Source organism: the organism of the source record quoted next, unplaced genomic scaffold, assembly GCF_019419815.1.
Source record: "Pyrus x bretschneideri cultivar Hongxiangsu unplaced genomic scaffold, Pyrus_bretschneideri_v1 Contig13, whole genome shotgun sequence".
NCBI classification, from domain to species: Eukaryota; Viridiplantae; Streptophyta; class Magnoliopsida; order Rosales; family Rosaceae; genus Pyrus; species Pyrus x bretschneideri.
Window position 1 is genome coordinate 2,682,117 of NW_025999424.1, and position 26,629 is coordinate 2,708,745.

A 26,629-nucleotide genomic window follows, 5' to 3' on the forward strand; every position below is an offset into this window, starting at 1 on the left:
ATTTTCCGACGAAGGAAGTGGTGGGCGCCACTCCTCGCCCTCACGTAGCTTCGCCACTACTAGAAAGGGTCAAAATCATATGAACTCTTAGGCAAGATTTTAGTTCGTTGCGGACTCTCAAACTTTCATGACTAGCTAGGACCCTAGTTTGTGGAGATGAACAAACGACAATCATGATCAAATTATTTTCACGTGAGTGTTTGGTGGCTGTTTTGCTGACCCTTGCGACATATTGGTTTGGCTGATTTGATGTTACTGTGCAACGATCATAATATTAAAACAGGCAAGTTAATTAATAATCTTTCCATGCACGATCGTATGTTGGAATCTAATGAGAAAGACAAGCGTGATAAGTGAGACTTCTACATTACTAAGTTTTAAGTCCATAACCAAAAACCACACTACCTAAAAAGGATAAACGAAGAGCACTAATCTTGTACGTAAATGCAGTGCGCAGATACAATTTTCTGGTTTCAATTTCAATGAAGCCTAGCTAGAATGCAGAATAGAGAGGATGAGCCTTGGCGCAACAAAAATGTTGTTTCTTTGTGACCGAAAGATCACAAATTCGAGTAGTAGAAATAGCCTCTTGCAAAATAAGGGTAAGGCTACGTATAGAAACTCCCTCCCCAACTCTCACAAAAAGAAAGCCTTGTTGGCTTAGGGTCCCCTTTTTGTTTTTTTTTTTTTTTTAGTTTCAATGAAGTCTAGCTAGAATATAGAATGGCAAATGTTTTTTTTTTCAAATTTTTTCTTCTTCTGTATGTTACATTTATTCAATTCAAAGGCAACAATTAAGTTGTGAGATTGTGTAGAAGAAAGAAAAAATGTGTAGAAATCATTTTTGCGTAAAGAAATTACAGAGAGTAAATAGGAATTCTTTCTTTATAATAGGACTTGCTAGTAGCAGTGCAAGTCCTTCAATTTATTAAACAAACTAGAATACAGTACGCCTCTAATCAACAACACACATGACATCTTTAAATACATACAGTACTAAGTACTCTAAACTGGAAAGAAAGTAAAAGGACACTTAACTGTATAAATTAAAATGCCCTTAGACACACACACACACACACACATATATATATATAGGGTTTCTCATCATGATCTGATGATTCATCTACTGCGTAATCAAGCTCCTAATTATAGCGGCCTCCGGACTATCAGCATCAATTGTAGAGAGCAGTTGGGAGAGTCGCTCGCTTAGGTCGTCAACCTCTCTGTGTAAGTTTCTGATATAGCTGCAAGTCTCTTGCAGGACCTTCGATGCTGGTACCTGCATCATACAACAAAACAATAGCCAGATCCCAGTTAGCGCCATAACTACTGGCTTTCTAATATTTCTACAAAGGAAATAATTTTTTATAACATTACTGCTGCACAATATTATCAAATTTGTTTACCCTAAACAATATCTCCGTATAACAAACTATATATGTATAACGTAATAAATTCTCCAAATTCTAAACATACCATCACGTGACACGTGACACGTGATGAGGTTTACTACTAGATGGTCCCAACTACCACGACAATATATGGGTCAATGGGAAACCGATATTAATATTATCAACCCATATATATCTAGTTACCATGGAAAAATGTACTGATCCCTTGATGTCCGGGTCAAGTTTTTAGACTATTATAACAGTCCAAATAGACTGCCATAGTACAGTTTACATCCAGTCCTAAAGTGACCTTTTTTTGCTCCATGGTTTCTACGGTTGTTGAAAACTTTTCAAATCTAGATACATATGTAGCATGAGAGAGAATTGTTATTGGCACATTCAAAAAAAAAGTTTCATATTACAGATCATACGTGGTTTTAACAACGTATTTGCTAATTTACCTACGATAATGAGTGCAAAATCAATGATTTTTTTAAGTACAAATAATGACTCCAGTATTATGATCGATTTATTTTCATTGAGAGCAGAGAGGAAGAGTTTACCTTGTTGGAGCGCCTATCTCGAATCTCAGGAACCAGTTGACGTAATTTGGACACCAGTTCGATGATTTGGTCATCTTTGATCGCTGGAGTACCTGACTGCCTTGACCTTCCGCTAGACATGATCCTTACTTACCTAGCTAGACAAGTAGCTAATTTTATATTATCGTTTTCAAAATATATATATGTATGAATGATCAGCCTGGCAATGGAGCTTTATATATTTTATATATATAGGGTTTAGGAACGAGAATATTAACCTAAAAGAGACTAGCAACAGAAAAATACTGGGGAGGGGGGAAAGGAAGGAGAAGTGGATGAAAGAAGGAGGAGAAGGAAAGGGGTAGCTAGTAACCGAAGTGGAACTGGCAGTCCTATAAATAAGGTATCTGATGGGCTTAGCCCCAGACAGTGATAAGAGATACAAAGAGAGGAAGAACCACTGGGGAAATAGGAGAGAGAGACAGGGGGAGAGAGAGTACTATAACATAGACAGCGATGTTGGATGTGAAGAAGACAACTGCGCATTGGAGAAAGAGTAGACTAGACCTGGTATTTTAAGCCAAGTGAGAGAGGGAACATGAGACCAACGAGAATTTTCTATATTACACAAACTGTGTTTATTATTTTACGTGTTATAACACAGATAGACGATATAGGTTTAAGATATTAACTAAAAAAAAAAAAAATTTACGTGTTAAAAATACTAACGTTATGTGACTGTGTTATAATTATATATATATAAAGCATGAGGATCCTCTTTGTGAGAATCCGTGGATTCTCAAATCACATATGTTCATCGTACATCATGCTCGACAAAGGAGAGGATCCTGAGACCGTATTTCTCAACTCTTTTCCTTTCTTTTTCACTTTTTTTTTTTCTACTCTTGAGTAAACACTTAACCGCAGTCACCACTCACTAACTCGCATTTAATCAATTAAAACAACATTTTGAATGTAGTAACATGCCTTAGAGAATTCCCTCAATTCCTCATCGTACATCGTGTTTGAAATTCCCTTATAAACAGTACTTGACAAAAACTAACCGTACGATATACGATAAATGAATGTGATTGGAGGATCCCGAGATTCTTACAAAAAGAATCCGGCGAGAATTCTCTCTATAAAAAAATTGAGAGAGAGAGAGAGAGATACACTGTGTATGTTCCCAAGTTGGGGTTTGCTTTCAAGTGGGCTTCAAGAAAGTTGTTTGATTTTGAGCCAACAAAGTGGGGCCTTCATGTATATGTCTCCATACGCACCACCATGTGATCGTAGGATACTGGACCTGTCAACTTCCACAACTAGGGTTACTGAATTTTATTCACCAATCAGCCATTGCCAGCCCCTTGAATTTTCAGCCACGGCTCCTATGTTTCAGGGCAGTCATCTCCAGATGCAGGTATATCTTTTCTCCAACAGGATCCTCTCCGGATCTTTTTGGTGAGGATCCTAGGAATCCATGAATCGTGTTCGTTTATCGTACATCGTGCGGTTAGTTTTTTTTAAATACTGTTTATATTTATTTTTAAATAAAAATATTTAAAATAATTTATGAACGCACGATGTACGATGAATGGACATGTCACGAATCCGAAGAGGATCCGGACTCTTCTTTTCTACCCATTATTCTGACTTGGCATGCAACGGTTGGCTTTCAAAACAAGGTGGATTGATTACATACATTGAGGCTTCTACTTGACAAGTTTAAAACTTTAGTAGGATTGCCTCACTAAGCCAGTAGTTTTTACACGGAGTGAAACCAATTTAGTGTTGTATGCATGGAAAGAAAACATACAGAGAAATCTCATGTTTTTCCTTAGGGACACTTTGGATGCAATCTCTAGCTGTCAATATTCTTTGATTGAAATCTTATCTGTTTTTAGTTTTTTTATCGAAGTCCCTAACATTAATGTAGTATAGTGTAATATTTTTTAAAATTAAAAATTGAAATTTATATATGTTTATGTTAATGAGATTTTAAATATAAACCCATAATTTGTGGGATTAAAAATAATAAAATATAAATTATAGTACTCTCTATTATATTGTGTGTGTGTGTGTGTAAATATGGGTACATTAACAAAAAAAAATTATTGTACCAAAACATGTGACACACCCTGACCCAGAATGTCCACTAGGACCCGCTCATCGTGCACTCGTGTACTTAAGCACTTTTAGGTTTTAATTTATTCACATTTTATACACTATCACACTTTATGACTTCGTCACCTTTCAGGTGTTAGCCAGCACAGCTCGATTCAGGATCCTAGTGGACATTTCGGGTCCCGACCTAAATTAGGGCGGGGTGTGTCACATGGGTACATTCTTCAAAACACAGAAAAAAAAAAAAAAAAGATATTAGGCTTGATAACATTAGTAAATTTCTTCGATTATACTTGACATAGATACATTCTCAAATCAATGGAAAAAAATGTACCCATATAAGTTTAAAAATGGATTAAAAAAATTTGAATGGATTTTATATTAAAATTTTGGGTACATTTTATATGAAAAATTTGTACATTTTATATTGAAAAAATGGTACATTTTACATATAACAAATTGGTATATTTAAGAATAGGAACATTTAAGATTAAAAAAAGATTGAAAATTATATGAATGGGTACATTTAAGATTAAAAAATTGAGAATCTTTTTACAAAAAACTAATGGGTACAAACTTATTCTAATTTTTTTAATTTTGGAAATGTTTGAATTGAAAATTAATTAGGAGTATAATAGAGGTGTGAATATTAAAATGCTAAATCAATTACTAATTTTTATTTTAAAAATATGCAATAAACATGTAAATTCATTATCGCATTAATGCTAGAGACTTCAATCAAAATTTTAAAACTAATCAATGAACATTAGTAATTAGGGACCGGATACTAATTTTTTCTTTGGGACGTTTTGATATGGATGTCTCGTTTTTAAATATCATAGACTAAACATCTATTCCTTTTGCAAATTTGATTAAACATTTTCCCTACAATTTTGGTACTTTAATTTTATTTCATTTTATTTCATTAGAAGTCTATTCACGTTAGTATTCCCTTTTTTCCTCCTATTTTTATGCATCTCTTATTTTGATGATTTAAGATTTTTTTTAATTTTTATTAAAATATTTATTTTAGTAAATTAAATAGAATGTAACAAAACTCGTTGTTAGGTACGTTTGGTTATATCAATATCTTTGATTATAATGGTACATTTAGTTACTTGGTACATTTGAATTTTTGGTCCATTTGGTTTCTTGGTACATTTGAATTTTTGGTACGTTTGTTTTCAAAACATAAGTTTTATTACTTTTTGTCCTAATAATGAGGATTACTTTAATTAATTATTTTTTTTATAGAAATAGTTGTTAACAATGTAAAAGTTTAAATTACCTTAATTATTTTTTTTTATAGAAATAGTCATTAATTAACGGACAATAGCCTTTTTGTTAATTCAAAATTAAATGATTTATTGTTATTATTTAGCATTATCTACAATAATAAGAATTTATCTTTGATCAACTAAAAGTTATTCCAGAGACTTATCTAATTAAAAGCAAGACTATCTAGAGCGTGTATGAATCAAACATATTTTTAAACATTCCAAAAAATGATATTCATTTTAATATAGTTTATAATTGGGAACGTTTTAATTCGGGGTTGGTACGTTTTCGTTTGACGTTGGTACGTTTTCATTTAATGTTGGTACGTTTCCATTTGGCATGAGTTTACATTTAGATTCGAAAAGTTTAAATTTTTAGATTTAAATATAGTTGAAATTATTTAAATATATAGCAAATATTTAAATGTAACTTAATTTCAATTAATCTGAAGTAGTTCAAGTTTGAGTATCTTAATCAAATGTTTCAAAAGCTTAATCAAAAACTCAAAAAGCATAAATGTCTAGTCTACAAAAGTTCAAAATGAGGCATCCAATTCTAATTTTCTCTTTTTCTTTTCCTTATATAAGATGATGAGGAAAGTTGGGTTGGTTTTACTCAAGTTTTGGGTACATGGCAAAAAACTATCTCAACTATTGGTGTCACGACACTTTCATACCTCATCTTTTAAAATTGACAATGTCATACCTCATCTTACGAATTTGTGCCAATGTCAGACCTCCATCAGTTTTTCTATTAATTTCTCTATTAAATGCTAACGTGGCCAAAGACAAGACCCACTCACTAATCCAACTGGATTAAAAAATAATTAAATATATTTTTAATAATTAAATATTCAAAAATTAAAAAACTAAAAAAAAAAATTTTAAAATGGCCTAAGGGATCCGACCTTCTCTTTCCTCCACATGCGCCAACCCTTTTTCTTCTTCTTTTCGATAGCCACCAAACCCTTCCCTTTCCCTCCAACCTTCCTCCACCACCCTCTCTCTTTCTTCACTCTCTCCTCTCTCTGGGATGCGGTCTCCCTCCTCCATCACTCTCCCCACTCACACTCGTCCCGTCCCCTACCTTTGTCCCTTTTTCTGTTTCAGAACCCCCTTCCTTCTTCGACCCAAACCCTAACCCTAATTCCTCAATTTCAAACAGAAAACCCTAATTCCCCCAAACCTTAACCCTAAATTTCAAATCTCCATGCCAATTTTAAACGAAAAACCTCAATTCCAGGTCCTCTTCTTGGGGCAATTTCAAATCTCCATAGTTGAGGCAATGCTGCAAACAGACTTGCAGCCATTGCAGGTCATCTTCTTGGGGCTCTCCTTGGCACCGTAGGTGGGGGATTCACCGCCTCCATTAGAAGAAGCACTAGCAGCCTTGCTGTTGTCCTCCCACTTGAGGGGTTTGTTGAGTGCGGAATGAATGTAATTGATAAAACCCCACACCTCGAGGAAATAAAAAACCCTCTGAATGGAGCCGATGTCGCCAACTAGAGACTTGCGAGCCTCCATGAAGGTGAGCTTCCGAGAAAGGTTGATGGCCCTGGATTCGGCGACGATGGTGTTGCGGTAGTACTTGTAGAGGCTAGGATTTTGCGAAGGGGATTGAGAATTGAAGAACTCGGGGAGGAATCAGACCTCGCAGTGGTGGATGTGGTTCGGCAAGAACCAGCTGGAATAGCTGAGAAAGTGGATGATGTTGGCGTTAGAGGTAGGATGCGGTTGAGGATGGCGGGGAGCGGCGATGGTCGGAGTCTTGGGATTGACAGGGATCGGAAGAGGAGTAAGTGGGGGTTTGGATGGGGTGTTGGAGGAGGAGAGGTCTTGGACCTCTGTTTGGGTCGAAGATCTTCGAAGGGACAAAGGTAGGGGACGGGAAAAGATGGGGGATGGGGTGGGTCCCACATTTTCTTAATAATTTTTTTAAATGATTTTCTACATTTATTAGTTTTTTTTGTTGAAATATATTTATTAGTATTTAATTAATTTTTTTAATTTAGTTGGGTAAAGATGTGGTTCCCACACCTGCCAGCTCATAACTTAACAGTCAAACTTAACAGCAAACTGACAAAATTCTGACATTGGCAAAAATTCGAAAGATTAGGTATGACATTGTCAATTTTAAAAGATGAGGTATAAAAGTGTCGTGACACCAATAGTTGAGATAATTTTTTGTAATTTACCCTCAAGTTTTTCTTCTACTTGACAAATGAACTTACAGTTAGTGTTGTAGATTCGAGTTTTCTTTAACCTGTTTCAAGTTTTCTTTGAATTCAATGCATTTAGTTTTCCAACTGCCTATTTGAAAGATTCCTTTCATATATCCCATGAAAATCATATCAAATCTTCTTATTTATGCATTAAGCAAATTGTAAATGAAATACTCAATTCATTTTAACCAAGCAAATCTCTACTCTCTGAGTCTCAGACTATGAGTCTATCTTTCCCATGTCACTTTCTACATTTGTTTTCCCTTCTTATTTGGGACACAACTACGTGAGTACTACATGGCATAAGCTTCAGGGTCACATGCCAATTTCCTGGCTCGCACGACATGCCACGTGGCGCGCCATAAACCTGACTACATACAATCAGAGGATGAGAAATTTTTTTCAATGTGTCCAAAACATGAGGTGTTATACCACGTACAAGTAGTGAGATACTTATGTTAAAAAATTAACAACTTGAAAAATAAAAAAAAATTTCCACTTATATAATAACATGTAATATACCACATACGATTCAGACACAATTAAAAATTTCTCCCTGCGGTGGGAGGTGTTCTCTAAAACAGGCATGGATGTGAAATTTCCTGGCTTTTGTCAAGCACTGTCACGTGCGACTATAAAATTAAACGACCCCCTATTTGTCTGCAAGGACCCCCGACCCTCAATTTGTCAAGGACCCCTCCATACTCCTTCATCTCTCTCTCTCTCTCTCTCTCTCTCTCTCTCTCTCAGTGAGCCTCTCTGTGTGTTGTGTGCTTATGTGCTGCAAGTGTGTGTATTTTGTTGCAAATTTTATTTAGACTAACAACCAGCAAGATCTTTAACTACGATCGTTTTGCTGGGGATCCACCAACGAAATTATAGCGGGGATAAATATGTTGTGTGGGCGTATCTTTGATGTTTCTAATCTCTAATCCCCATATGATATATGTTCAATTTATAAAGATAGGATATTTTGCTAAAACAGTTTGACATGTTATATGTTATCGACTTAAGCTATGAATAAAATCATAAACGTAGTTGTACATAGAGTGAACATAAAACTAGGGTTTACTAATGGACGCATATACCGACATTGCATTATAATCTAGAATTAGGGTTTAGTAAAAAGATAATCTTTTGTAGCAATAACATCTCTAATCTTTTAGATGAACTTTCTGGCTCTATGTGTTGCATAATGCAACCAAATGGTACATGTATTATGCACCCTAAAGAGTTGCAAAGAGAAGGAAACTTTCATATTCCCTTCAAACGCACATAATCCACTGAAAATGGTAAAGGCTAGCTGCACACACACATGCAGTTTCTATATACATGCGTTATAATTCGATAGATTCACATGGCTTGCTGCATGAAATTTAATCGGGAAGAAAAATTAACCACCCTATATATACAATCAAATCTTATCTCATTGATCGTAATGTATTGTCCTTATATACATGCATGCATGTGAGGTTGCTGTAAAAATAAGGGTGTAGTACCGACCCCATTTAACTTAAAGGACCAATACAGGATTCATTTCAGGCAACAATCAGCTACTTATTAGCTTAATCTATCTTCTTGTTGTTTTCATTAATCATTATACACACGTTATACTTGAATATTTTTTAAGGTATCGAAAACACAGGTCACGTGGTTTATTATTACACATGTTATAAAAACGATGGATGGTATAATTGAAACGTCTCACTCATAAGATATTTAATAAAAAACAAATCAAAATACTATAATTTAAATAATAACATATATTACCATCACACCGTCACATAATTATGTTCCAAATATGTTGAAAATTTGTTCTACGGTGCTTTTTGATTTTGAGCCGTATTGCTCTTACTCGATCCAGGTCCCCCTATTATTGATTCAATTAATTCAAAGAGGTGTTGCCAATTTTTGGGGTCCTCTGGGGGCCTTTTTTGTTCCTCTATATTTTTGAAAGTTTGGTATTATTTATTGGGGTCTTGCTTTTATGTGGAAAGGACATTCCAAAAGTTCACTGATGGCCTACTACATGTCATGAATCTTTCTTGAAAGTCATGTGTGTTGCAAGCTTAAAATATCTGTTATATATCGATCTGTGTGATGTCATACGTGTGAGTTGAGAATAAATTTCACATTGATGAAAAAATGAATCTTGTTTAATATTGTCAATTTGGTTTTATGATGGAACATCAACTTTTTTTATGATATTAGAGTAGATCGTTCCCAAGTGTGTAGCTCAACGGCCACATGCTCCACGCCACCCCGTTTGTTTTGTCCACGTGTTTGACTTGAAATTTCTCCACAAGTAGGGGCGTATTATGTAACATCCCACATCGTACAGGGGAGTGGATCCTTTAAGCTTTATATGTATATTCTCATCTCTACCTAGCACGAGGCTTTTTGGGAGCTCACTAGCTTCAGATTCCATAAGAACTCCGAAGTTAAGTGAGAAAGAGGCGAGAGCATTCCCAGGATGGGTGACCCACTGGGAAGTTCTCGTGTGAGTTCCCAGAAACAAAACAGTGAGGGCATGGTCGAGGCCCAAAGCGGACAATATCAGGTTACGGTGGAGTCAAGCCTAGGATGTGGTGGGGGCTCGGGCCGGGATGTGACAATTTGGTATCAGAGCCAATCCCTGGCCTGAAGTGTGCCGACGAGAACGTCAGGCCCCTAAGGGGGGTGGATTGTAACATCCCACATCGCCCAGGGGAGTGGATCCTCTAAGCCTTATATGTATATTCTCATCTCTACCTAGCACGAGGCCTTTTGGGAGCTAACTGGCTTCGGATTCCGTAGGAACTCTGAAGTTAAGCGAGAAAGGGGTGAGAGCATTCCCAGGATGGGTGACCCACTGTGAAGTTCTTGTGTGAGTTCCCAAAAACAAAACTGTAAGGGCGTGGTCAGGGCCCAAAGAGAACAATATCGTGCTACGGTGAAATTGAGCTCGGGATATGGTGGGGTCTCGGGCCGAGATGTGACATGTTAAGAATAAATCTCACTTTGATGGGAGAAAAGACTTTGCATTGGCTTTTAAGTAGGTTAGGCTAATGAATCCCACATGGTTTGACTACTCGATATATTCTTAATTGGTTTTATGGTGGAACCTTAACTTTCTTCATAGTATTAGAGTCAGATTTTCGCACGTGTAAAGCTCAACGGTCATACATGCTCCACGTCACCCTGTTTGTCTTGTTCAAGTGTTTGACTTGAATTTCGTCATACGTAAGAGTGCGTGTTATGAAATCCCACATGGTTTGACTACTCGATATATTCTTAATTGGTTTTATGGTGGAACCTCAACTTTCTTCATAGTAACAAAGTCAGATTTTCACACGTGTAAAGCTCAACGGTCATACATGCTCCACGTCACCCTGTTTGTCTTGTTCAAGTGTTTGACTTGAATTTCGTCACACGTAAAAGTGCGTGTTATGAATGAATCTCAAATTGATGAAAGCGGGATAAATCTCATCTTTTCCATGCTAACTAGAAAGAATTATTGATTAAATATGAATGCATGGTTACATTTGAATCGGCTGTCAAATATTATATCACCATTTTGGTTCCAACCGTCCCATCTAAAAACACAGTTTTTCCGAAACACTATGCTTCAGATTCCATAACACTTTCTATATCAAGAAATTTGTTTTTCCGACAAATTAGTCCCTTGATTTACTCATATTTACTCGTCTCCACTAATTAATCCATGGCTTTTGCTAGGTAATTGGTATAGTTTGCAACTGTCAAATTAACTGCTTAATTGGCATATATTCCTACAGGTGCATTTTCGTTCACCATTTTTAAGTGATAGTAATGTCCACCATCCTATTTATTATCATTGGATGAGTTTAAATTTTGATTTTATATCTATTTACTACATAGATCTTGAGATTTAAACTCATTCAACAGTAATAAATAAGATGGTAGATATCACCACTACTTCAGAATTGTCAACAAAAATATTCCCTATCTCTACAAGTCCACACCGTACTCTTTGGCTTTAGTACAAAGTTAAGTTTGAATCTGCCCCGACAAATCGTAAATGATGTCGTAGTTTATATGCACCACCACCGACTTTTTCTTCTTCATCACGCGTTAATGCAGTTTACTACTCATCGCCCGATCATCTAATGGCTGATGCATGCATGCTTGTTTAAGTAAAATATTGGAAGGTCACTGCATGCGGTTCAATCGTTCACTTTTCACGTACAAAAGGACAATATAGATAAGGCATTTTTTGCCGACTACTTTCTTGAGAGTGACTTTTATGACTAATGAATAAGGCTCTCTAGTGAGTACGTGTTCCGAAAAGAAGTATTCGGTGACTGTAGTCAATGACGGATCCAGGATTTTAAAATTGGGATCTCAATATAAAAGCTCAAAAAAAAAAAATAGTAGATTAATTTGGTTTCATATCACTATTTTCTACTGAATTTGATTCATTGAATAAATCAAGATTAATCTCAAAGGTAGTAAAACCAACAAATTCTACTCAGTAGCATAACGCAATTAGTGACTCTACAAAAATAAAATTGTTAATGTAACATATATCTTATTAATTGGGAGTTGGGACTAGAGTCTAGGATTAAAAAAACTTATATGAATTTGGAAGAAATAAAATTAGGCAGCTAAATGCGGTGGAACGCAAATGGTGGTGGGGAATAGGGTAACTTGGGTTTAAAGTTGGAAGGTTGCGACAATTAGGGCTGGGGTTCTTAAATATAATTTGGGGATATTGGAAAAGATCGGGGTTCTCGAGCTCTGTAGAGAAAACAAAGATATTTTAGTTTTAAAATTTTTTATAATGACCTGGCTCGAAAACACTGTCTTTTTGGCTAGGACTTTTAAAACAAAAATTAAAAACCTCTTCTTCTTCTTTGTTATAAGCACTGCTGCCTGCACATCCATGGAGACAATAATTCTCTCCACTACACCTGTCCAAATTGTGGGAGAGTCGTGAAGGTCGATCACAAGTGTTTCTTTAGGCCTCCGAAGGGTCCCGAGACCCCTTGAGTCCTTATATGGATCTGCCAATAACTGTAGCACTGCAACATGACATTATCATATCACTAATAATTCAAAAGCTACAATAGAGATGAAATATAGGTTGGCTTTTCAGTCAAAATGGTCCCTAAGATTTGCATAACACATCACTTTGGTCCCTGGGATTGAAAATCAATAGAAATGGTCCCTGAGATTGTCCACTATCCATTATTTTGGTCATTCCGTTAAAAACTTCATTCAGTGTACTGAAGTTTTTGGCCGAAAGTTTGGGCAACTTTCAAAGCTTCGTAACTCAATCGTTTCTTAACCAAATTCAACCCATAATATATCAAAATGAATATAGAAAGTGTAGAACAAGATTATACCTATTTGGAAGACCAATGGTTGCCGGAGATGCTCGGAAAATAGCCTAAAAGGTGACTGGTCCGCAGGAAAACTGGAAAACTTGCCGAAAACTGGGTAAACTTTAAACATTCATAACTTCTCCAATATTCAACAAAATAGAGTGATTCAAAAACAAAAATCATACTTCTCAACGAGACAAAGAGAATGGTACCTTTCTTGATGGCTAAATCTTTGTGGTTTGGCCGGAAAACGGCTCGAAAATGGCTATCTTGGTCTCGAGTTAGCCGTTTTCCGGCCAAAACACGGCGAATTAGCCATCGATAAAGGTACCATTCTCTTCTTCTCATCGGAAAGTATTATTTTTGTTTTTGAATCACTCAATTTCATTGAGTATTGAAGAAGTTATGAATGTTTAAAATTTACCCAGTTTCTGGCGAGTTTTCCAGTTTTTCAGCGAACTAGTCACCTTTCAAGCTATTTTCCTACCATCTCCGGTAACCACTGGGCTTCCAAATAGATATAATCATGTTCTACACTTTCCTATATTCATTTTGATATATTATGGGTCGAATTTAGTTAAGAAACGACTGAGTTACGAAGCTTTAAGAATTGCCCAAACTTCCGGCCAAGAGTTCCGGAACACTTAACGGAGTTTTTAACAGAAATACCAAAATAATGGATGGTGGACAATTGGTATTACGGTCATCAAAGATATCAAGTTTCAATTGGTTATCTGAATTTTCTACGGAAGTAAGATGTATCTAAGACGCAAGATTTGTGAAATCAAATCGCGGTTAATGTTATACTGTAATGAACTTCAAAAGAATGTTGTATTGTAATAAACTTGAAAAGAAGCATGGAATGCACCGGCCTCGAATGCGCATGCACTTGGGTTTAAATTACAATGATGATAGTTTCTCGAATCAATCGCACACCTAACTGAATTTATGCTGAAATATATATGCAGAGACTGCTGCATTTTCAAACTAGGCCCTGGATTTATGCCACTGATTATTCATTGGCTACTTTTTCCTTTTGTATTTTTTGGCACAATTTACTAACATGGGAATGATTTCTACAACCTCCCTTTCTCCACCTGCACAAATCAAAGTTAATTCAATAGATAGAAACAACTGGAGAAGTGCATACGAGAAAAGAGGAGTGTGGAAATCGTTACCTGTGAAAATGAAGTATTGAGAGTTGCAAAGGGCACAAAAGAATGATATGGAGAAATTTTAATGTCCGCCTACTAGACCTTGTCACCTGTTCAGCGATGGACTCAAACAAGCTGGCCACCTAGCATCAGGGTCGGTGAGAGCATGCCCAAGTTGGAACCCAATACAAGAGGGTTCCACTTGCCTGTGTTTGTTGTTGCACAGGCGATCACTGTTTGGTCGAAGGACCTAAGAATTTCTCCATGCCATGAGTTTTGGAAACTGGAACCAACTCGGGATTTGAATCATAAGCAATAAAGAAGGAAACCCAACAAATTACATGGTACTCGGGGCTCACAAAGTGTAGCCCAAGAAAATCAAGGTTTACCTTCTCAGGCATGTTTCATGGAGACCCAAATGCTTGAAGGTCTGATTTTGAATGTAAAAAAGAATATCAGCTTGACCAAATAGAGCCGGCCCATCCTTTCTTCAAAACCAACCGATAACTTGTGCGTTTCCTCATATTCCTTTCCTTTTTTGTTCATTATGTAGGATTTATTGTTGAAAGTGTCTTCTAAAATGTAATTATACAAGCAATATTAGGAGATCAAAGATTCGAACACAAGACCTTAGATGCAGTGTAAATAATGTTCATCTTCAATTTTTACCTAGTTTTGGTAACTTGACAATATAACGCGTCAATTAAGTTAAAAACTTATATCAACTTTTCTATCAAACTATGGAAATTTGAATTTTAGAGCATTTTCTTAATCCCTCAGATGTACTGCAACACCTTTGTAATAATTCATATGTATCATTGCAGCAATGGGGAACACATATTATCTTTGGACTGTTCACCTGAGGATCAGGACAAATCGAAGCAGTCGAAAATATGATCCATAAAAAGTTGAAATTAACCATTAATTGATAAAAACATAAGCTAGCTAGCTGTATTTTTTTTTTAAATGGAGAATGATTAAGCGAGATTAGTTCTTCGACAGTGATTATTTTCGAGGCATCTACTCCCCCCCAAAGGGAAGAGGATCATTACACCAAAAACACCCCGCCCGTCCCTCCACCAAATTTATAGACAATGAAAGCCTAAGAAAATCTTTGAATGAAACCCTAAAAAATATTTATGCTGAGTGCTTATCTTTATCAAACTTTGACCTAAATAGTAGTGCATGCGCAGCTTAATAGAATTATTGAAGATAATTGGTTGGCCATGGCCTTCACACAGACAGGTGACAGGTCATCAATGTCAACAATTATCTTCTTCTTCTGCAGATTCAATTAAAGTTATGGATTGCCTTGCCCTGACCTGCCCACTTGATCTATCTTCTTCAATAATATTATCTCAATTATTGAAAGTTGTTTAAATTCAATTCCTCTTGCAAATCAAGGGATGAATCAAGTACCCTGTTTAGTTAACTTCCTCTTTGATATTCTCCTTCTTAGTTTGCTTAGCAAGATATAAATCATTGGCACAAGACAATGTGTTTTTTCAACCGGCAGTAATATCTGCTTGTGTTTATTAATTTGTTTTTTGTGTCGCGTAGATAAGCATAAGAGCTGCTAAGACTTTACGTAGGAATCAATCCTAAAAATCTACTTGAAATGAGAAACTAAAATTGATAGTCTAAATCGTATTAGGATTTGGAGATTTGATTAATAAAAGAACACGAAAGAAATTTAATTAACTTCTCGAATATCGTTATTTGTTTTTTTTTATCAGTTTGATAACTGAGATCGGTAAAATCCCTTCTCCAACCAATTTCACAAACATAAAATTCAAAATTTTAAGACTCCTACGTGGATCTAATTGTTGCATGAATTCATATCTACCAAGTGTTCTTCATCAAAACCACTCATAAAACGGGTCCCAAATCATTAGGGTTGGTGAAAACCACTCATAAGTAACAAGGACATCCATTGCATCTTTCATCACAAGATCCTGTGATTGAAATTCTTGCCAATGAAAGGCGATAAAATGGTACGGCCTGAGAGATGGGGTCGACCCTGTGACCTTTGCCATGCATACATACATAGCAGTCAACACTGAAACAGTCATACCTCTCTATCTTCTCCTGCAGAAGCAGAACCAGAAGCAGAAGCAGAAGCAGAAACATGAATAAAGGGACCCTCAAGAATCTAAAGCTACCTTCCAATTTCTTCCCTTTCATTATCACTTTCGTTTTCACCATCTTCACTTGTCCTTTTCTATTTCCAGTCTCAATACAGCCAAGTATATATAAGTACTTTTACTCATGAGTTGTTAGAATGGAAGTGATTTTTGAAGAAGTTAGGTTTTCACTGTAAAACTAATTGACAGTATGATAAGTAAATTAAATTATTTATAAGTTCATGTAAGATCTCTTCTCCTGTTAATGTGGGATTGATTCCCAACACGTCCTCTTACGTGTGGCAAATTTTCAAGCATAACACATGAACAACACAAATGGAGTGACGTGGAGCATGTGTGATCGTTGAACTTCACATGTGAGACAACATGATCTGTTACTATAAAACATTCAATGTTCTACAATTAAACCTATTGGCAATTGACAATGTCAGATTCATTCTCAATAATTTTCACACCTCTTTTTATTTAGGATAATATTATTTACACATTCATTTTTACCTCCCCACACGCTTATTAATTTTTGGTCATTGATCTTTTTCAATTCATTCGATCTGACAGCCGGAAATTGAGAAGGATATGTGAAAAGTAAAACTAAGTGTAGATAGCACTACCCTTTATTGATGACAATTGAGTTAAATAAATCAAATGGCATCAACAATCAAGATTATGCAGTTTGTAAGAGGCTAAAAAATGTGTGAAAATCACTTCCCTTGTTAGAATTACCTTTCACAAGGTGTTTTTCTAGAAAACATCAATTCTATGAATCATACACATTTTAAAAGTTTTTTTTTTCTGCAAACAAGCATCACAAACTTTTAGTTTGTTTTAAAATACTTTTAGTCATTCCATAAGCAATTCAAAATAGTTTCTTCTTACACTCAATATGGTGGAGGGGAGAAAGAGAGAGAATCGAACTCAAAACTTTAAATGCATAAGTGAATTCTCTTAACCATCTAAGCTAACAACTTCTTACAACAATCCAAAACAGGTTAAAACTTGTCAAAGATTCAATAGTGTGTGTACCTAGAAGGTGTAATGAGAGACCTGAAAAAACCCTAGTTAATTGTTATGCCACATTCATTATTTGTAGATACAAGAGAGTGCAGAAAAAATATAATTGAGACTGTCCACTGAGAAACACATGATGCATGTCATCTTTCTCATTGCCATGCCCTGCCCTTCTTTTTTACTCTCTCAAATGTCCGACTGCCAACTCAACGAAATATTCAAACTGTAAAATTATCAGAAGACCTCCTTTGAAAGACTTTTTTTTTTTTTTTTAATGAAATTATGAATTTAGTATTTTATCTAGTTTTATCTTTCAGATGTTTGAATATCGACAGGATATTTATGGAAGAATAATGTTATTCACACACTCATTTTTACATCTTACATACCAATTTTTTTGTCATTGATCTTTTTCAATTCATCCAATTCAACGATCAAAATGTAAAAAGAATATGTGAAAAATAAAAATGATAGTGTAAATAGCACATCCTTCTTCTGGAAACCCACTAATTTACTGCACATAATTCAGAAAAGGGGAGTCCTCAAAATATACAAGTATCGGGGCACTCAATGAATTGAAAAGTGTTGGGGCCTCACAACTTCACTGATAGAACGGGGGAAAAGAGTAAATAATTAAAAATATTGCTTTGCTTTGCAAAACAAGTGGTTTCATTATTGTCATCAGTACTGCTGCAGATTCTCAAGCTTCACATTCACACCATCTGCTACAAATGAATGTGTCTCCATTTTATTATTAAGAGGCAGCCTTGCATTTTTGTAGGCCTCAACCTTTAATCCCTAGTAAAGTACGGGCGTCAATGAGTCGTGTTTAGGTTTACCAACATTCGTTTAACAATGTTAGTCATGTTAACTGCTTATACATCAGAGATCTTATAATCCCACGAGTTTTAGTATGTCTTTTAATTCTGTATTCATATACATAATACATCAGAGATCTTATAATCCCACGAGTTTTAGTATGTCTTTTAATTTTGTAAATTCTATATCGTATCTGAAATTATCACATTTAAAAAGACATGTCCTTAATAGGAAAGGAAAAATATATAAAAGTCGGAAACACATGCAATGGGAAAAGAATGGCTGAGGAAAGCTTCTCAAAAAGGAGAAAGGAAAGATATGATATTTGATTAATAATATAATACTTGCTACTCGATTAGAGATTAGAGAGAAATTGTTCAGACATATTTGCCAATATCTACAAACTAAGAAAAATGGTGGATGCATAAAAATTAATAGGGGACACACATAATTAACACCCAACAAGGCCATCCATGCATGCATGCTTGATTTTGACCAAAACTCTTCTCATACGTGATGATTTTGCAGCTGCAACAGCCTTGAGTAAGCTCCGTCGGGGCGGCTCACTAGTTCCGAATGGCTGCCGTGTTCCACAATGCGCCCGTCTTGCACCACGCCAATGCTGTCCACCCCTCTAATTGTCGACAAACGGTGGGCAACAAGCACGGTGGTGCGGCCCCTCATTAGCCTCTCAAGTGCTTCTTGCAGCACACATTCTGATTCAGCATCAAGTGCACTTGTGGCCTCATCTAGCAAGAGTATTCTAGGGTCCTTGAGCACCGCCCTTGCGATCGCAATTCTTTGTTTTTGTCCACCGGAGAGCTGAACTCCTCGCTCCCCAACCGGGGTTTTGTATCCATCAGGCAATCCGCTAACGAAACCGTGCACGTTAGCAGTACGTGCAGCTTCGATTACTTCTGCTTCGGTTGCGCCTTCTTTGCCGTAGGCAATGTTTTCAAAGATGCTTGCTGCAAACAGGGCTGGTTCTTGTTGCACCAGTCCAATTTTCAACCGAAGAGACTTCAAGTTCAACCGGCGGATGTCCTTGCCATCGATCATTACTTTACCAACTAGTGGATCATAAAATCGCTCGATCAATGCAATCACGGAACTCTTTCCCGAACCACTAGCTCCGACAAGCGCTTGGCTGTGGCCAGTTCGGATTCTGAGACTAAAATCTTTGAACACCATGATATCAGGTCGCGATGGATATGCAAAATCAACATGCCTAAGTTCAATTTCTCCGCGAACTGATTCGACCACCTCAGCCTCAGGGTCATCCGGGTCAATCCTTGTTTGACGATCAAGGATTGAAAATACCGAACCAACTGCTTCACCGCCCCTGATAATCTCCGGGGCAAGGCTGACAGTTTCAGCAACTGAATTCGCCGTTACAACAAGGACAATGAAAACCTTAATAACTTTCGAGAAGGTGGAGACACCTTTGCTAACGAGGTGGGCACCATACCACAAAATGAGAGCTTCAGAGGCATGGAGAGCAAACTGAGAGATGCCAAATAGGACGCCAGCAGTTTGGCTGCGGCGGAGGCTTCCCAGCAGTGGGAGACGGAGCTCATGGCAGAACAGAGATAGGACCTTGTTTTGGGCATTGAAGGCGGCGACTGTCCGAATGTTGCTCACTCCCTCCCCAGCAATCATGCTCGTCTTTGCATGTGCCTTGGCTGTGTCTCCAGCAAAGCCCTTCAAAGAAAGTTGCTGCATAACGCACAATTGCAGAATTAAACAGTCAGTAAACTGCATTACGTAAATGAGTAATAACTAATAAGGTTCTTTACTAACAGAAATTTCCATTTAGTTAGAGTTTGTTCTGTTCTTTGTTGGCTTGATGGTTGATAGTTATTTCTTGATACAATTTGGTGAGGTCTTCAGCAAAAAAGTTAAAACACATGATAACGCCAACGCCAGGCGATACTGGCACCGTGTCATTCCAGTTGCTAGTAAGTTTCACTCCTTCGACCAAGTTACCAACTCATTACTTACTCAAAACCCAAAAAAAACAAAACAAAGTAAAAAACACATGGCAATGCTTCAGTGTCATCTCAGGTGTAGGTAATTTTTTCTCTTTTGACGGGTTAGTTACTTACTCAAAGCGGGCCCGCCAAAAACAACAAAACAAAGGACAAGGACTGAAATCTATCGGAAAAAGCTCTGGAAAAAAGTAAAAGGAATCTACCATATTACACAATGTGGTCACGGGAGTATAGTATCTCTTGTAACTCTCAGCACATGGGAGTTTTCAGTGAAAAAAAAAGGAAAAGTATAAATTATTGTGACAAATTTTGGGGCCTATAAATTCAGACAGATGACAGTATAAGCTGTAGCTCTGTGATGTGCAGTGCCAGCTCGTCGCTTACTATTTAAATTTGCTACGAGACATTGCGTGATTAGTTTAAGATAACACGTAATTAGTTTAAGATAACGCTTTGAAGTCAAATATAACTGCTAAATATACAATCATTAGAGAAAAATAAGCAACATACAGACTACTTAGTTACTAGTTAGCAGCTTGGAAGAAGGGATGCTTTCAAGGAATCTTTGGTATTTCATATTTTAACTTTTTGCGACCATTTTCCAAGAGTTAATGTGCACAAGGCTCGGAGGGAGGCACGTGCAGTGCAGTGGGTGGTGACACGTGGCAGTATTCTATTGTCGTTTAATGGTAGGGTTTGGGTGAAGTTTAAGATTCCATGGGGTGTGAAGGTAGATGCAATAAAAATATTACATAGACCATACCCATATGCTTCTGCAGGACTTTGGGTCAACCCACCAAAGTAAAAAGCTAGCATTTCTCTTTTTGGGTGCATAAAGCTTGCAATTTTCAAGGGAAATATGTTTTGGTGTTATAAATACGAAAAGAAGAAAGGGAGGAGATAAAAAAATGCTTCCACTTTCTTATCTTGGTGTGGTGCAGAAGAACTTTCATGCACATGAAATGCGGAAAAGTTAAAGCACTTGAAGTTATGTGATTAACTAGTGACATAGGCACATGACTAGAAAAAGTTTAAACAAATAATAGTGAGCAATTGACTTGTAATACAGACACAATGACATTCCGAGAGTAAATTTCTCTCAAAGTGAGACACTAAAACGTAGTTGGCAAGCCATAGAGGCCGTATACTAAACCAATCACACATTATCATAGTAAAAGTTAACATGCATGACAGTGCACGGTTGACTGGCGATACTGTCACCATGTCATCCAGGTTTAGGTAAATTTCTTTTTAGTAAAGTGAGTTGAGAGTGTGAAGTGTACCTGAGCAAAGTTGGCTAGCACCAGAAGAGGGAAGGTTGCTAAAATGAGCAGGGAGACTCTCCATTCCACTATGAAGGCAACAATGAATGAAGTGAGGAGTGAAGTCATGTTCTGCAATATCACAGATATCCTCTCAGAAACAGCTGATTTCACATCAGCAGCATCCGTCGCCAATTTAGCTGTTAGAAGGTTAGAGTTGTGCTCCTCCTCATCAAACCATCCAACTTCATTCCTCAAGATTGCTGAAGAAAAACAAGTAAATTATGCAAATCAAAAGACATAAACTTCAAAGCGAATTAACGAAAAATACTAAACTATATGAATGTATGGTGTACATAGCTGAATAAAATAGTTGAATGTATGCTCAAGAATTCAAGGTGATATAACGAGTCAATAGAAAGACTAATTGTTTATACCTGCAAGCATCATCCTTCTCACTCTAGTAGTGAGGTTCTCTCCCATGATGCTGAAGAAGTAATGCTGTATCAAATATGCAACCACGGCGTATAGTCCCACTCCAACGTACATGAAAACATATTCCTTTGTCTTCCTTTCCATTGAGGCAGGGTTTCTATAGTAGAAAACCTCAATCATGTTGCCCATTAGAATAGCAAATGTTGGACCGATAAACCCAGAGAGTACTGATCCTATAGCGGCCATTATTGAATAGGGCCATTCAGGAGCGTTTAGCTTCAGAAGCCGGAAGAAATAGTTCTTAGGAGCTCGAGTTTTCCTGTCTGTTTCAGCATTTGAAATCATCTCTATCCGCCCATCAGCACCTGTACTGTACGAATAGCTCAGGTTCCTTAAGCTGCCAGACCGGAGGCTTAAAGACTTCGTTGACAATGAGTGGCTTAGACGTGATGAACGCGAGCAGCGAGTAGATGGGTTCCTGAAGTCTCTGTTCCCAACCATCTCTTGGAATCGAATTAGAGAAGCGTATGCCCCTGCTTTAGCAATCAGTTCTTCATGTGTACCTGTCTCGACAACTTGGCCTTGTTGTATAACTGCAATGCTATCAACATTTCTAATAGTGGAAAGGCGATGTGCCACAATAACAGTTGTCCTTCCGACCATGAGACGATCCAAAGCTTCTTGAACAATGCTCTCCGAGCTTGCATCAAGGGCGCTGGTAGCTTCGTCAAGGAGGAGGATCTTTGGATTTTTCAACATAGCTCTGGCAATTGCAATCCTCTGCTTTTGACCACCAGAGAGTTGAACTCCTCGCTCTCCTACCTGAATTCTCACAAGTTAAAAATGTTAAGACGGGGAAGAATGCATAGCGTTTACACATAGCCAAGGTACTTTCAGTGAATTATCGACACCAACCTGAGTGTTATATCCCTTTGGAAGCAAGGTGATGAAACTGTGAGCATTCGCTGAAGAAGCTGCAACTTCAACATCTTCCATTGTTGCATCGGGCTTTCCATAGAGAATGTTCTCGAGTATCGTTGTAGCAAAGAGTGCCGGTTCCTGGTTTACAAGCCCAATCTGATCGCGCAACCATTTCAATTGAAGCGTTTTTATGTCCACGCTATCGATCAAAACCTGCCCTGCTTACCAACAAGAAATGTTAGATATTTCCTTTCATCAAGCATCATAGACTTTCAAACCAGCATCTCCAATTACGAAAAGCCTCTAACTTACCCTGGTTAGGATCGTAGAATCTTTCGATTAGAGAGACAACAGTGCTCTTCCCTGAACCACTGCCGCCAACAACAGCCACAGTCTTCCCGGCTGGAAAGAAGATTGAAAAATTTCGGAAGATAATAACATCTGGCCTCGAAGGGTAGCTGAAGGTTACTTCCTTGAATTCTATATTGCCACTAACATCCGACAAGCACTTTCCTTCCAAGGGGTCTTGAACTATGGTTGGCTTTTGCTTAATTATCTCCATCAACTTGTATCCAGCCGATTTACCTTTGCTAAAGGCCCCGAGGTTCGAAAATGACTGACCCAAGCTTCTGTAACATTCAAGTGATCATATTAACATCAAGAAGCTTATTGACCTGAAAAGGATAATATAAGAGAGATGAAAGTTCTTGGCTTAGAATCTTACATGCCACCAACAATGGCTGAGAAAATGGCAGTGAACGCTTTCCCTCCATCAGTCTGCCCATTTCGGATAAACACACCAGCGTACCAGTAAACAAGTGCCCATGACATACAAGCAATGCCGTAGGTGCACCCTAGGCCAAGACCTTTGGCCATTCCAGCCTTGTAACCAAGCTGCAAAGTGTTCTGTATGGCATCTGAATACGAATTGAGGGCCTTGCTTTCACCAACATAGGAATAAACCGTCCGAACTTGCGCAATGGCCTAGGCACACAGAAAACCTTACAAAATTAGGCCACGAAAACAAATATCATACTATAAAATCGTTGTAATCACACCAAATGTTGATTGATCGAACCCTATTTTCGAAACCATATAATCACCAAGAATGAAAATTTACTTAAGAAAAACAGTTACACATTTGTATTAAGTTGTAAAACTTCACCTGATCAGCCACTATCCCTGCATTTGCATACGACTGGCGGCTCTTGGACGTGAGGCCAGTGAGTGTATAGGCATATAAGCCGCCGGCAAAAACGATTCCCGGAATCACGGCAATACTCAGCAGCGCCAGCCTCCATGCTGATACAAACCCTACCACCAGGCCTGCCAGAAATGTAGATAGATAGTGTATGAAGTTCCCCACCTAAATCAAAACAAACAAACAAAAATACCATAAATTAAATAAAATAATAAAACATCATAGAATTAACTTAACATCCACCTACTGGATATGACCTTTCAACATCAAACATTTAAGGACAAATCAAAATCGCCAAAAAAATGCGAGGAATAATCATAGGGGCATCACCACGCACGTTAAGCCAGTCCTTGCTAACGTGCGCAGGGATTAGGTAGTGGGCCCCGCATTGATGCATGCCCAAATATCCGTGTATTCAGAACACGGGCAAATACGTCATATGTAAGAGAGAAATTTGAAAAAAATCTCCTTCACTTAATAACATATGGTTTCCTGTCCCGTGTTCCGGACAAATTGAAAAAATTCTCTAGATAAGCCCCATTTACAAATTTAACACTCCCAAAGACTAGATTTTGCTCCACATGGGAGATGATTTTCTTCTACACAACGATATTTATTTCCGTCTCTCTCGATTCTCTTTTGATTTAATCAAGCAAAAAAGGCCGAAAATAAACAAACGTGTGCTAAAAAAAACGTGTGAAAATCACTTCTCAACGATTAGATGAAAAGGAAAAGAAGAAATGTTTAGAGAGATTCTAAAAGGGAGCAAAATGTAAATTGGCAAAGATGGAAACCTTCTCGCTGATGGCATCTTGGACCAGAAGAGTGTCCGTCGAGATACTGAAGACAATGTCCCCAGTTCTGGCGTCCGTGTCGAAGAAGCCGACGTCCTGTTTCAGCACCGCCTCCAGATACTTCTTCCTCAGCGTGCTCACCTGCCTCTCGCCGGTGTACATCCAGCATGCAATTTCTGCAAATAAAAATCACATAAATTAATCACCTTTAACCTCATTAACCAACGGATTAAAATATTAATTAATGAAAAATTAAGGGAGGGAACAGTGCACGTGAAGTGTGATGCACGAGTCATGTGGGATTGGATTGGACTGGACTAAAGTCCAACAAGTATGATCTCGAAGACCAGCAACAGCAAGGACTAAAAAATGGCGACCCAAGATAACAAAGCTCTCCACTTTGCGATGGTCGGGAACGTCTACAGTACGCAGCATTACTTTTATTTTACAAAGAAGTTTCTACGACTCGGACCAGTTGGTCATAAAAAAAACAACATTTCCGTTGCAGCAAGAGATAAAAATTAAAAAAATAAAAAGGTTGGATTTTGAAGGTTTTACCTGCGTAGGATGTTACGCATACTATGAGACCGAGATACACAAAGTACAAAGCGTACTGCAATCACCAACAGAAAATCAGATCTGGAATCTGAGAAATCGTGACGAAATCTCGAGAAAGGAAATGAGTTCCGCATACTCATTTTCTACTGTGCACATCCATATTTATTTATTTCGCGCATTTGAGACGGAAATAAACAGAGGTGTGCAGAAGAGAAAGTTAGGTGTGCGGAAATCATTTTCTTTATAAAAATATGAGAAATGAACAAATGGGCTGCGAACCTTTGCTACTTCGGCGGTCATTTTCTGCAAATTCATTTGGTTTTCGCCGAACCCGTTAACCATTTCGCCGAACATGAGGAAGAACAGCGGCATGGAGGAACCGTGCACGACGGCGCCCAAGCTTCCGAAGATCATGAGCATCCAATCGTACTTGTCTGCAAAGGAGAAGAGCTGGAAAAACGGCAGGCTCTGCTCCTTCTTCTTCTCCGCCTCCGGCAATGTCTTCGCCTCCGCCGCTGTCTCCGCCATTGCAGCAGCTCACCTTGTTAGGATAAAAAAGGCAGAGCAGAACGAACCCAACAAAAAAGAAACTAGCTTTAGAGCGTGAGATCTAAAGAACCCATCTTTTATTCTTCCTCTCTCTTTCGTTCCAAGAACCGTCAATGTCGATTTGTTCTGGGTGATCAGCCCAACAGAGAGAGAGAGAGAGAGAGAGAGAGAGAGGTTGGACCAGTAGTCAAAGGAGGAAGGTGGGAGAGATTGAGGGATGGAGAGAGAGAGGGGTGTGGGTGGTGGAGTTATATAGTATTTAGTATACGGTGGCAAGGGAGGGAGCTTTAACTGCGGTAGTGAAGTTACTGCAACTTATGGGGGGATCCAGGTTAAAGGTGAGGAATCTGGTTAACAGTGTTACACTGTGCTTCCTGCTCTGCTCTCTGCCCTCTGCTGCGCTTGGTAATTGTGGCTCTGCCTCGGTTCTCGTTCTTTGATATATTTTTTCCTTTTTTTCATATCTTTAACCTCAAAATAAAGTTTCAAAAGAAAATGGGAAACATGATAAACATGAGTTGGTTCAATCCATGAACAGAAGAAACCAAAAGAAAGGATACATAAACTGTCGTTAGCACAGGAATTTCATGTGCAAGACGTCTGTTTTTTAATCAAACGACAAATTTTAATACAAAATCTAAAGAACGGGAATTTCATATATAGGGTTTTGATATTAGCGATGATATGTTCATATGTTTTAACGCTCGGTTTTATAGTTAAATTCATGAATTTCTCTTGAGGAAAATGTAGCAATGATTCCTCAATTTTAATTAAATTAGAGCAATGGTTCATTCACTGTTAAATTCATAACCATTTGTCCCTTAACTCATCAAAATGTGTATTATGGTCATTTTCATCAATTCTGTCAGAATTTCCGTTAAAATAAGTTACG

The 26,629-nt window shown here is 37.6% G+C and overlaps 2 protein-coding genes across 2 annotated transcripts; both read right to left on the minus strand.

The window, feature by feature from the left end:
• Positions 1–867: 867 nt before the first annotated feature.
• Positions 868–2,444, minus strand: LOC103938738 (transcription factor PRE6). The gene is made up of 2 exons (XM_009348773.3): positions 1,955–2,444; positions 868–1,279 (listed from the first exon to the last, which is right to left on the minus strand). Exons 1-2 carry the CDS (start codon positions 2,072–2,074, stop codon positions 1,124–1,126), a joined length of 276 nt encoding a protein of 91 aa, XP_009347048.1. The 5' UTR covers positions 2,075–2,444; the 3' UTR covers positions 868–1,123.
• A 15,888-nt stretch (positions 2,445–18,332) lies between these two features.
• LOC103938737 (ABC transporter B family member 19) lies at positions 18,333–26,181 on the minus strand. Its single transcript, XM_009348772.3, has 10 exons — positions 25,468–26,181; positions 25,189–25,243; positions 24,631–24,806; positions 23,801–24,001; positions 23,360–23,619; positions 22,948–23,264; positions 22,630–22,853; positions 21,717–22,536; positions 21,301–21,542; positions 18,333–19,742 (listed from the first exon to the last, which is right to left on the minus strand). Exons 1-10 carry the CDS (start codon positions 25,714–25,716, stop codon positions 18,534–18,536), a joined length of 3,753 nt encoding a protein of 1,250 aa, XP_009347047.1. The 5' UTR covers positions 25,717–26,181; the 3' UTR covers positions 18,333–18,533.
• Between the last annotated feature and the right edge of the window lie 448 nt (positions 26,182–26,629).